The sequence below is a fragment of the Aegilops tauschii genome, chromosome 2, assembly GCF_002575655.3.
Source record: "Aegilops tauschii subsp. strangulata cultivar AL8/78 chromosome 2, Aet v6.0, whole genome shotgun sequence".
In the NCBI taxonomy this organism is placed as follows: domain Eukaryota; kingdom Viridiplantae; phylum Streptophyta; class Magnoliopsida; order Poales; family Poaceae; genus Aegilops; species Aegilops tauschii.
In genome coordinates this window covers 592,981,980-592,993,396 of record NC_053036.3, presented here as the reverse complement: position 1 = coordinate 592,993,396, position 11,417 = coordinate 592,981,980, and the positions used below count along the sequence as shown (strand labels likewise).

Here is an 11,417-nt window from a genome sequence, read left to right as displayed (position 1 = left end):
AAAGCACGTCTAGATGTGCTCTAAATATTGCACATCTAAATCCTATGTCATTGATTTTACACTAAAATCCGTCAAGTATTTGTTTTTGTCTTTTTTCTTTTTCTTTCTAGCTTGATTGAATCACCTAGAACAAGAAATCTTTTGCAAGCAAAATACAAGATCAACTCACTTAAAAGTACACAAATCTCAGAAACCTATCTTTTTACCTTTGCTATTGTTCCCCTCCTGACAACATATCTATCTCAATCTCAACCCAGTCAAAAATATTCTACACTGAACACTAAAATAAAGTTGTACCCGTTGCAATGCACGGGTATTCAGCTAGTTGATTACGAATATCTATAGTCACTAAATGGCTATAATATTTTTTTAAAGACCTAAATGTCTAGAAGGTAGTAAATGGTACGAACGTGGACTGATCCACTGCTCCAACCTTGGCCAAGTGCTTGGCCATGAGGTCGACCAGATCAGGGGGGCAACCGATCTTCAACTGCTCAAAGCCATCGGTCGCGACGACGGCTACTAGGTTAGCAGGCGAAGAAATAAACTGCATGCACGCCTTCTTCAGCACGGCGCACCGGTGCCGCTCCGCCAGCGCCAGGGTGGCCGCCACGGAGCTCATCCCGACGTGCCGGCACAGCGCCTCCTCGCAGATCAGCTTCAGCTTCTCCACCTTGTACCTGTGCGCCGCCACGAGCAGACGCTCCGCCATGGCCGCCGCCGCGTCCAGCTGCTGCTTCATGTCCGCCGTCAGCGCGTCCGTGTAGATGAACCGGATCAGGGCCCTGGCCACCTCGGCGTCCATGTCGTCGATGCGCAGCTCGGCGGTCTTCTTGCCGGCCGTGAAGGCTAGCGAGAGGTCCTCCTTGAACGCCGGGGACCGGGCCTCGAGCATCCACCGGTGCGCCGCCAGCGTCTCCCCGCCAACCTCGATCCTCACGTCCGCCCGTTGCTTCTTCCAGATGGCCTCGGTGAGCTCCCCGTCCAGCTCGAACGGCGGGGGCGGCCACTCGCCCGTTGGCTCCGGCGCGGCGGCGGCGGCGACCTCGGTGCAGCTGTCGGTGCGCAGCCCGAGGTCGACGGTGACGTCGCACAGGACCGTCAGGCAGTCGTCCTTGAGGTACCTCTCCTTCTCCTTGTCCAGCTCGTCGCTCCTCATGAAGTCCTTCCAGCCCCAGTCGTCGCCGCTCGCGAACTGGCGCTGCGGCGAGCTCTGGGTGCGCGCCGGCTTCCCGTCCCGGTCCAGCAGGCTGAACTTGATGGACGCCATGGCGACGTCGGCCTTTGCGCCGCTGCCGGTGCGCCGGAGGAAGAGGGAGATGCAGCCGTTGTGCGGCTTCACGCAGCTGTTGGGGTAGCAGTCGATGCGCCACTCGTGGCCGCCGACGGTGAACGTGCTCGACTCCACGTGCTCGCGGTTGGCCACCGTCGCCTTGACCTCCGTGTAGTTGGCGATCCGGAACAGGTGGGAGCCGGTCTCCTGCCTCCGGGCGACGGTGGACGCGGAGAGATGCTCCCGGCCGGCGGCGCGGAGGGCGGCCAGCAGCTCGGCCTCCGACGTCAACATGATCCAAGGGAGATCGAGGGTTGACGAACAATCGATTTATGTGCTATCTGATCTAGAATTTGCGTGCGTGCGTCCTTGGCCCGGGTGAATATAAGGGTGGAACGTAGAGAATCCATTCGATGTAAAACAGATGTTTATCGACTTCTTTCTCAAGGCTTTGTGTCGTCGTACGTTCCTTGGACAAAAAGTTGTAGTAAATAAATCAATAGGAGTGCTAGAATCAATGTTGTAAACTTTTTTGAACACCAATGTTGTAAACTTTGTAATCTTTTACCCATTTTAACACCATCTTTTACCCTTCTACTTTGATGGGTCTCTTAATGGGCTGGGTACAAAATATTTCATGTCCATCTAGAGACGAACTGATCATGGAATTTTGACTCCAAAAAAAATTGACCATCGAATTTACACGAAAAGAGTTCTTTTTTTAGGGGTGAAAAGAGTTCATAATTTTTTTCTGAGGGGTGAAAAGAGTTCATAAATGAAAGAGTTTAAATCCAAAGAGTTCTTTTTTTGCGGTGAAAAACCCAAAGAGGTTGATGTACTGTAAAAGGTCTTTAAAATATGTCTGTAAACTGGGATTGTGTTTTGTTTCAGCCAAAGCCAATTCTAGATTCCTTCATGTTCTGTTATTCACAACGGCGTCTCACATTGTGCATGGCCATCGTTTCTCTCAAAGGAAAATGCCTAGTCGGCACAGGCCATCTACCAGATCTTTTGCAGTTGCACATTAAGTCTCACGGTGCCACCGCCACGCCATGGCCTCCAAGCGTCCAAAATCTCCTGCAAAACCAGTCTACCAGTGTAGACCTTCATCCACACCTCATGATCTAGAAACATAATTTCTCGTGTTAGAACTTAGAACCACACATGCTAGAGGTCAGTGATTGATGTACGATTTGAGCTGTACCGAGGCAAGGCTAGTACAGTACCTTGTAAGCCACTCAAGAGCTCCTCTGCCTTCTGTTTGAACATGAGCAAGAAAAGCAAGCCTGAATTGGACCAAATTTTGTCATGTACGTACTACAAGCTTTCCGCCCTGCAAACCATCAGAATGCTACAAGTGAGCATACAAGCTAAGCCAGCTTCAATTCCTGAGTGCACATTGTTTCACGACGAACCGAGTAAGCAGCAGTTGAAGACGGATGAGCGACCATCGGCCAGTTCAACAATGAACCGCAGCACAACACCTGCACACTCAATACAAACATGTCAGGCAATTCGCACTGGTCTTCCTGCATGCCCACTGCATAAACTGGTTTCCCATGAATATATCATATAGTAGATGAACTAATGATGGTTTCTTTTCCATCCAGCAGTTGCAAGCAAATCATACGCACAAATTAGTACTACTATTCAAAATGGCACAAATATCAGTTTCAGGTTACCCCACTGTTTTATAGTACCTTAATAAATAATAGGGTGATAAACTAAAAAGAAAATACCGTCTAGCTAAATGGGATATCATCTGTAGACCGAAAGACCAAGGGGGTCTTGGTATTGAGAATCTTGAAGTTAAGAACAGATGCCTTCTCAGTAAGTGGTTGTGAAAGTTATCGAGTGAGACTGATGCCACTTGGGTGCAAATCCTCCGTAGCAAGTATCTTCAGACCAAAACTTTGTCTCAGGTGACAGTAAGGCCGACTGACTCGCCTTTCTGGAAAGGGCTTATGAAAGTCAAACAATCCCTGTTTAATAGGACAAAGTTTATTATTGGTAACGGTGCTAGTACGCGATTCTGGGAGGATACTTGGCTCGGAGAGACACCCTTAGCAATTCAATACCCGTCCTTGTATCGTATTGTTCAACGACGCGAGGTGTTCGTTGCAACGGTATTTCAATCTATCCCCCTTAATATTCAGTTCAGAAGGGCGCTAGCTGGCAATCGTTGGGAAGAATGGCTCCGTCTAGTAAGTAGACTGATGGAGGTTCAGCTTTCTCAACAACCCGATGAATTACGCTAGAAGCTTACTAGGTCTGGAGTATTTACAGTTAAATCAATGTATATTGATGTTATCAATTCGAGCTTCATTCCTAGATCCAAACATGTTTGAGCTGTCAAAGTTCCTTTGAAAATAAAAGTGTTTATGTGGTTTGTCCATAAACAAGTTATTTTAACCAAGAACAACTTGACAAAGCGTAATTGGACAGGTCCTACTAGGTGTAGTTTCTGTGATCGGGATGAGACGATCAAACACCTTTTTCTTGATTGCCCGCTAGCCAAAGTTTTATGGCGGACGGTCCATATTGCTTTTAATATTACTCCACCGAGTTCTGTCAACACGTTATTTGGGACGTGGCTTAACGGGATAGAGCCCGACTTAGCGAGACATATTCGTGTAGGAGTATGCGCCTTGCTGTGGGCTATCTGGAATTGCAGAAATGATTTGGTTTTTAATAGGACAACACGCATTCATTTTTTGCAGGTTATTTTCCGAGCCACGACGTTGATCCGTTCGTGGTTGCTACTCACTCCGACGGAGGCTAGGGAGCATTTGGTTACTAGATCTATCCGCTGGGAGATGGTAGCTCGGGATATCTTCAACCGGTTTGGATGGCGGTCATGTAATAGGATAGGCAATTAGTTTACCTATCTTTTTTGCCAGCCGGTTGTGGCGTCCTTTATTTGGCTAGTTTGTATTCTAACTCTTCTGGCTCTGCGTGAGCTCCTTTTATTGTCTTTTGGAGACTTTTAGACTTTTCGACCTATTTGGAACCTATTTATTTGTTTAATAAGAGGGCCGTATGCATCGTTCTGATGCAGAGGCCGGGGAATCCCCCCTTTTCGAAAAAAATAAAATAAATAATAATCTTCTTGGCTGAATTCCAACTAAGAAAGAAGTAAAATCGCATTCCAGTTAACAACAGGTACAATGAGTTTGTGCTTGCATTTCGGCTGTTGCCAAAAAATAAAGGTGCTTGCATAAATATTCAGAACCATGTTGAAGTAAAAATGAGCTTGTGTGACTTCAAATTTAAAACAGCACCACCCCCATGCACTACCATTTACTACCTCAGAAGTTTATGTAGTATCTGCATAGCATCCTGGAACAGCATATCACTAAAATTCCTTATGATGAAATAAACATACCCGAGTCGGTTATATGCTTTCCTGTAGTTAAGGTCAACTTCAATTGACTTCCAACAGTCTTGCAATATACTCCCTTCGTCCCAAAATTCTTGTCTTAGATTTGTCTAGATATGGATGTATCTAATACTAAAACGTGACTTGATACATCCGTATTTAGACAAATCTAAGACAAGAATTTTGGGACGGAGGGAGTACGTATTTCACATATTTAAAGGGTTTGTACACTTGCTCAAAGTACCATATATGTCAATGAAAGAGTAGCACATTGCTGCCATGCAAATCTGCAACCCCCATTGCTCTGACTACCAAATTAGCAACCAGTTACAAATCTGCAACCCCCACAGTCAGATGGAGGTTTGTCTACTTCATGGTTAATCTAGTTGCACAATATTAACAGCCACCACCTACATCTAATCTGATAGCACCAAAATTACATTATGTCTACTTTTTCTTTTCTTTTTTCGATGAAAAGGAACATTTTAAATTATGCCTGCTTCACAGTGCATATCCATGGGTTTTCCAAAGAAAGGCGGCAAACCCCCAGCTCCTACATATATGGGCTCAATGCTTCCTCTTCTTTGCACAACACTTTTTTACAATGAATTGGACGGCTTCTTCCATTGTTGCCTCCCGACTGTGCTTGAAGTTCCACAGCAACGTTTCAGGATAGCCACCACTGGGGTTGTACTTGTTCCTTTCAATCAGCGCCTGTTTCACCAAGGCGAACATTTGGTCACCATGTTCTTGTTTTAGCTCCAGAAGCTTGTCATCATCGTCTAAGAAAATTTCCTACAAAACAGTAGTTACACTTGCACACAGTAAGATGGACCTTTGCAAACCAGATACTGAAGACTACTTACAAGATAAAAGAGCTACTCCATGTATAGCAATATACTCCCTCCGTTCCTAAATACTTGTCTTTCTAGGCATTTCAAATGACTATCACATACGGATGTATGTAGACATATTTTAGAGTGTAGATTCACTCATTTTACTCCGTATGTAGTCACTTGTTGAAATGCCTAGAAAGACAAGTATTTAGGAACGGAGGGAGTAGAAGGCTATCCGTACCATGGGCTGATCGTCAACCATGATGACCTTAAAAGGGTGCCAACCCGCGTTTCTGATTTCAGCCTCCCACTTGGAACAAAGAATAAGAGTTTTCTTTTGTGACAATCTCGGTCTGCAAGCATTTGCAACCGCTTTTGAATCAAGCTCCCCCATTGTAACACCCCGATGTAACTTTTCATATTTGTAACTTCCAACTCTTGCCATTTTCGGCTATGTGTTATGATATTCCCTTCGTGGTCGGGTTTTGTTTTTCGTTTTGCATTTTGTTCGTGTCATGCATCTCATATCATGTCATCATATGCATTGCATTTGCATACGTGTTCGTTTTTTTTCATCCGAGCATTTCCCCCGTTGTCCGTTTTACAATCCGGCACTCCCACCTCCTCCGGCGCACCCCTCTTATTTCGTTTCGTGAGTGGGTGTTGAACATTCTCGGAATGGACCGAGGCTTGTCAAGTGGCCTTGGTATACCACCGGTAGACCACCTGTCAAGTTTCGTTCCATTTGGAGGTCGTTTGGTACTCCAACGGTTAACCGGGTAACCGCAAAGTCCTTTTGTGTGTTGCAGAAAACCCCCCTTCAAACAGAACAAAAACTCCTCTAAGTCTCTTCCATGCTCTAGGTCGTTCGATCACGATCGTGTGGGCGAAAACCGTGCTCCATTTGGAGTCTCCTAGCTCCCTCTACCTATAAAATCACCTCCCCCTCCGAAATATTCGCAGATGAAACCCTGGCCCGTTCCCCTCGCGCCGCCGGACACGTCCGCCGCCGGCCGGACGAAACCCGCCGCCGCCCGCAGCCAACCCCAGTGCGCCACGTGGCCGCGCCCGCGCCCACATCGCCGCGGCCCGCCGAGGCCCGGGACCGGCCCCCGCGGCCCGAGCCGCCCGCGCACCCGCCTCCTCGCCGGCGCCCCGCGCGCCCGCCTCCTCTCGCCGGCGCCGGCGCGCTCCTCCATGCCCGAGCTCCGCCAGCGCCGCCGCCGTCTGCCGCCGCCGCCCGCCGTCCTGCCGTCGTCGCCTCGCCGTCCGCCGCCTTCCCCTGCTCCGGTCGCCGCCCCGCCGTTCCCCTCCTCGTCCGCCGGCCGTTCCCCTCCTCTCCTCCGGCCGCCACTGCTCCGGCGAGCTCCGTCGCCCGAGCCTCGAGGCCCGATCCAGATCTCCAGCCTGTTGACTTCTCTCCCTCCCCGATTTTTCTGTAAGTCATGAATATTTGCAATATATTCCCATGTTCATCGCATCATAACTCTCTGCATATAGCTCCGTGTCGTGCGTGTAATATATCGAGATGCTCCTCATTTTGTTCCATTGCACCATGTTCATTTGAGTCCATCTTGATGCCCAAATCTCTAGTGCAAGAGTGCTAGTTGCTGTTAACTGCTGTTACTTATCAGAACTTGAGGATTTGTTATTTTTGTTGCATTTAATGTGTGCATCTTATGGGCATGAGCTCTACATGTGTTTTTATGTATGCCATGTCATCTTTACAGAGGTGTATGCCATGTATTTTTGTGATCTATGTGGTGACTAGCACAAGCATGCAAACTAGGCTTCGTGATGTTTCTGTTTTAAGAGACTTAGTAATTTTACTGAGTCTGTGACTGCTGTTATTTTGTTGCCATGTATCCATGTGTCTACAGAGAGATCCATGCTCATTTTGGAGATGTTAAGTAAGGATGTTTTGTAGATATAGTTGTGCTCTATCCATTCATGCCCATGTTTGCAATTATGGAGTACCCTAGCATGACTCAATCTTGCTGTACTTTTGCTACAAAATGTTCCTGGCAGATTGTTTACGTGTTATTCAATTTTTCCAAGCTTGTTGTAGTTGTTTCATACATGCTATGAACTTGATCTTGCCATGTATAGCTTCATAAACATGCCATCTTGCTGTAGGTATGCTTGTTTTGTCATGATTTGCTTTGTGATGAGTGTATCAAGCTCACCAAGATGCCTCATAATTCTGTTTTCTGCCAAGTCTGAAACCTGTTAACGAAACTTGCTATGTTTACATGGTTGCCATCATATCTTCTGGTCCTTTTTGGCTTATGGTCAGTAAGGGACTTTTGTTCTATGCATTTAGTAGATTCATGCCATGCCTTGGTTTGCTAAGTTAAGTTCCTGTAGCATATTGATTTCTTGCTCTGAACATTGCTACCTGATGCTGTTTCAGGCATGTCCAGTAATTTCACCAGGTCTGTGAACCTGTTATCTTTTGCACTTTTGCCGTGCTTGTTTGAACCTGTTGTGGTGTGATCTAGCCGTAGCTCAGTGTTCATCTTTTGTCAATCATCTCCTGTAGATTACTGTCATATGCTTTGTTGCTATGTTGGGGTGCTGTAGCATAGTTTCTTGTTGCATTCTAAGTGCTATCATGCTGTTAATCACAGATTCGTGTCATTCTTGTTTTGCTTGCCATTTGCAAACCGTGCATCCATTTCCGGTGATCTTTATATCGATTTCAACCGAAATCATCTCATCTTTCCAGTGGCATGCTTGGTTTGCCAAGTTACTGCCTTGTTCATTATTTTTCCTCCGGAGCACGCATATGCATTGCATACCACATCTCGCATATCATACATGTTTTGCATCATGTTGCTTGTGCATTTCCCGTGATTGATTGTGGTTCCGTTTGCTTGTGTTCTTGTTATGGGTAGAGCCGGGAGACGAGTACGTGAACGAGGAACCTGTTGAGTACGCTTACGATGATCAAGCTTTCGACAACTCTGAGAACCTTGCAGGCAAGATGACCATACCCTCGAAATCACTTCTATCTTTGCTTTGCTAGTTGTTCGCTCTATTGCCATGCTGCGCTACCTACCACTTGCTATATCATGCCTCCCATATTGCCATGTCAGCCTCTAACCATCCTTTCCTAGCAAACCGTTGTTTGGCTAAGTTACCGCTTTTGCTCAGCCCTTCTTATAGCGTTGCTAGTTGCAGGTGAAGTTGAAGTTGGTTCCATGTTGGAACATGGATATTTTGGAATATCACAATATCTCTTATTTAATTAATGCATCTATATATTTGGTAAAGGGTGGAAGGCTCGGCCTTATGCCTGGTGTTTTGTTTCACTCTTGCCGCCCTAGTTTCCGTCATACCGGTATTATGTTCCTTGAGTTTTGCGTTCCTTACGCGGTTGGGTGATTTATGGGACCCCCTTGACAGTTCGCCTTGAATAAAACTCCTCCAGCAAGGCCCAACCTTGGTTTTACCATTTGCCACCTAAGCCTTTTTCCCTTGGGTTTTCGCGAGCCCGAGGGTCATCTTTATTTAAACCCCCGGGCCAGTGTTCCTCTGAGTGCTGGTCCAAACTAGAGCCACTTGCAGTGCCACCTTGGGGAAACTCGAGGGCTGGTTTTAGTTGTACGTAGTGTTCATCCGGTGTGCCCTGAGAACGAGATATGTGCAGCTCCTATCGGGATTTGTCGGCACATTCGGGCGGCTTTGCTGGTCTTGTTTTACCATTGTCGAAATGTCTTGTAAACCGGGATTCCGAGACTGATCGGGTCTTCTCGGGAGAAGGTTTATCCTTCGTTGACCGTGAGAGCTTATAATGGGCTAAGTTGGGACACCCCCGCAGGGTATTATCTTTCGAAAGCCGTGCCCGCGGTTATGAGGTAGATGGGAATTTGTTAATGTCCGGTTGTAGAGAACTTGTCACTTGACTTAATTAAAATACATCAACCGTGTGTGTAGCCGTGATGGTCTCTTCTCGGCGGAGTCCGGGAAGAGAACACGGTTTGAGTTATGCATGAACGTAAGTAGGAGTTTAGGATCAATTCTTGGTCATTACTAGTTGACGACCGTTCCGCTGTTTCTCTTCTCGCTCTCAGTTGCGTATGTTAGCCACCATATATGCTTAGTGCTTGCTGCAGCTCCACCTCATTACACCATTCTTTCCTTTAAGCTTAAATAGTATTGATCTCGCGGGTGTGAGATTGCTGAGTCCTCGTGACTCACAGATTTCTACCAAAACAGTTGCAGGTGCCGACGATGCCAGTGCAGCTGACGCAACCGAGCTCAAGTGGGAGTTCGACGAGGAACGTGGTCGTTACTATGTTTCTTTTCCTGATGATCAGTAGTGGAGCCCAGTTGGGACGATCGGGCATCTAGCATTTGGGGTTATCTTATTTTCCATTTGGTTTTGACCGTAGTCGGTCTGTGTGTGGATTTTGGATGATGTATGAATTATATTTATGTATTGTGTGAAGTGGCGATTGTAAGCCAACTCTCGTTATCCCATTCTTGTTCATTACATGGGATTGTGTGAAGATGGCCCTTTTTGCGACAAAACCACAATGCGGTTATGCCTCTAAGTCGTGCACCGACATGTGGGAGATATAGCCGCATCATGGGCGTTACACCCATCCTCTTCAGGCCTATGTTTGCCCTGCCATTTGTAGCCACATTCAAGCCCTGCAAACAACCAGGATAAATTAGAAAGAGATGAGACACAAATTAAAAGAGGTACTACTAGCTAGTCGCTTCCTTGCATCGATCAACTCTTTCCGAGCCGCTTGCAGTTTGTCGTTGTCTCTTACGCTCTTAGTAACCAGGACCTGGTTGAGGGATTCTAGTCCTTGCATCCCATCCCGCAGCTCGGCCAGCTCTTCTCGGAGGTTTCGTAAGTCACCGTTGCTCTTGATTTCCTTGGTAACCAGAGCCCACCAAGTATGTAGCAACCGAGCCTTGCTTTTTCTTTCCCTATAAAATAGAACCTTACTCAACGATTTCATTGATTCCATGCTATCATCTAGCTGCATTAGCTGCTTCCTTGCTTCTCCCAGCTCCTCCTGCAGTCCAACCAACTCGGTGTTCATTGATTTTTTCTCGGTGAGGAGATTCTGGTTGAGCAGCTCCATCAATTGCATCCCATCATGCAGCTCGGCTAGCTCATCCCGAAGGCTTTTGAAGTCACCGTTGCTCTTGATTTCCTTAGTAGCCAGAGCCCACCGACTATCTAACAACTGAGCATTGCTCTTCCTTTCCCTAGAAAACAGAACCTTATTCGCTGATTTCATTGATTTCATGCTATTATCTAGCTGCATTAGCTGCTTCCTTGCTTCTCCCAGCTCCTCTTGCACTCCTACCAACTCACTGTTCATCACTTCTTTCTCGGTGAGGAGATTCCGGTTGAGCAGCCCCATCAATTGCATCCCATCCTGCAGCTCGGCTAGCTCATCCCGAAGGCTTTTCAAGTCACCGTTGCTCTTGATTTCTTTAGTAACCAGAGCCCACCGACTATCTAACAACTGAGCATTGGTCTTCCTTTCCCTAGATAACAGAGCCTTATTCAACGATTTCATTGATTTCATGCTGTTATCTAGCTTCATTAGCTGCTTCCTTGCTTCTCCCAGCTCCTGCTGCACCCCAACCAACTCACTGTTGATTACTTCTTTCTCGGTGAGGAGATTCCGGTTGAGCAGCTCTAATTCTGTTAGTGTCTTGCTTGCGACTGCCCGTTCTTCCAGTTCCTTGGATTTGGATTCAAGGTGCTCGGTTCTCAAATCGAGCAGCTTGGATCTCGCGTCGAGCAGCTTGGATCTCGCTTCGACCTCCTGCATCTTGGACTGGAGCTCTGAAGGGAGATTTTGATCCCCACCGAGGCCGAGCAATGGCAATGCCGGCTGGAAGAGGCCCGGATTCTCCACCAAGACGAGCCTCTGCAGGTACGCGCCGTAGTGGC

The 11,417-nt window shown here is 47.0% G+C and overlaps 1 protein-coding gene across 1 annotated transcript; it reads right to left on the bottom strand.

Annotated features, from left to right (window-relative positions):
* Window positions 1–282: 282 nt before the first annotated feature.
* LOC109750024 (BTB/POZ and MATH domain-containing protein 1-like) lies at window positions 283–1,567 on the bottom strand. Its single transcript, XM_020308973.2, has one exon. It carries the CDS (start codon window positions 1,565–1,567, stop codon window positions 386–388), a length of 1,182 nt encoding a protein of 393 aa, XP_020164562.1. The 3' UTR covers window positions 283–385.
* Between the last annotated feature and the right edge of the window lie 9,850 nt (window positions 1,568–11,417).

What these genes read in the sequence shown, in the direction of transcription:
- LOC109750024 (XM_020308973.2), bottom strand. Translation starts at nt 1,567, where the DNA reads ATGTTGACGTCGGAGGCCGAGCTGCTGGCCGCCCTCCGCGCCGCCGGC.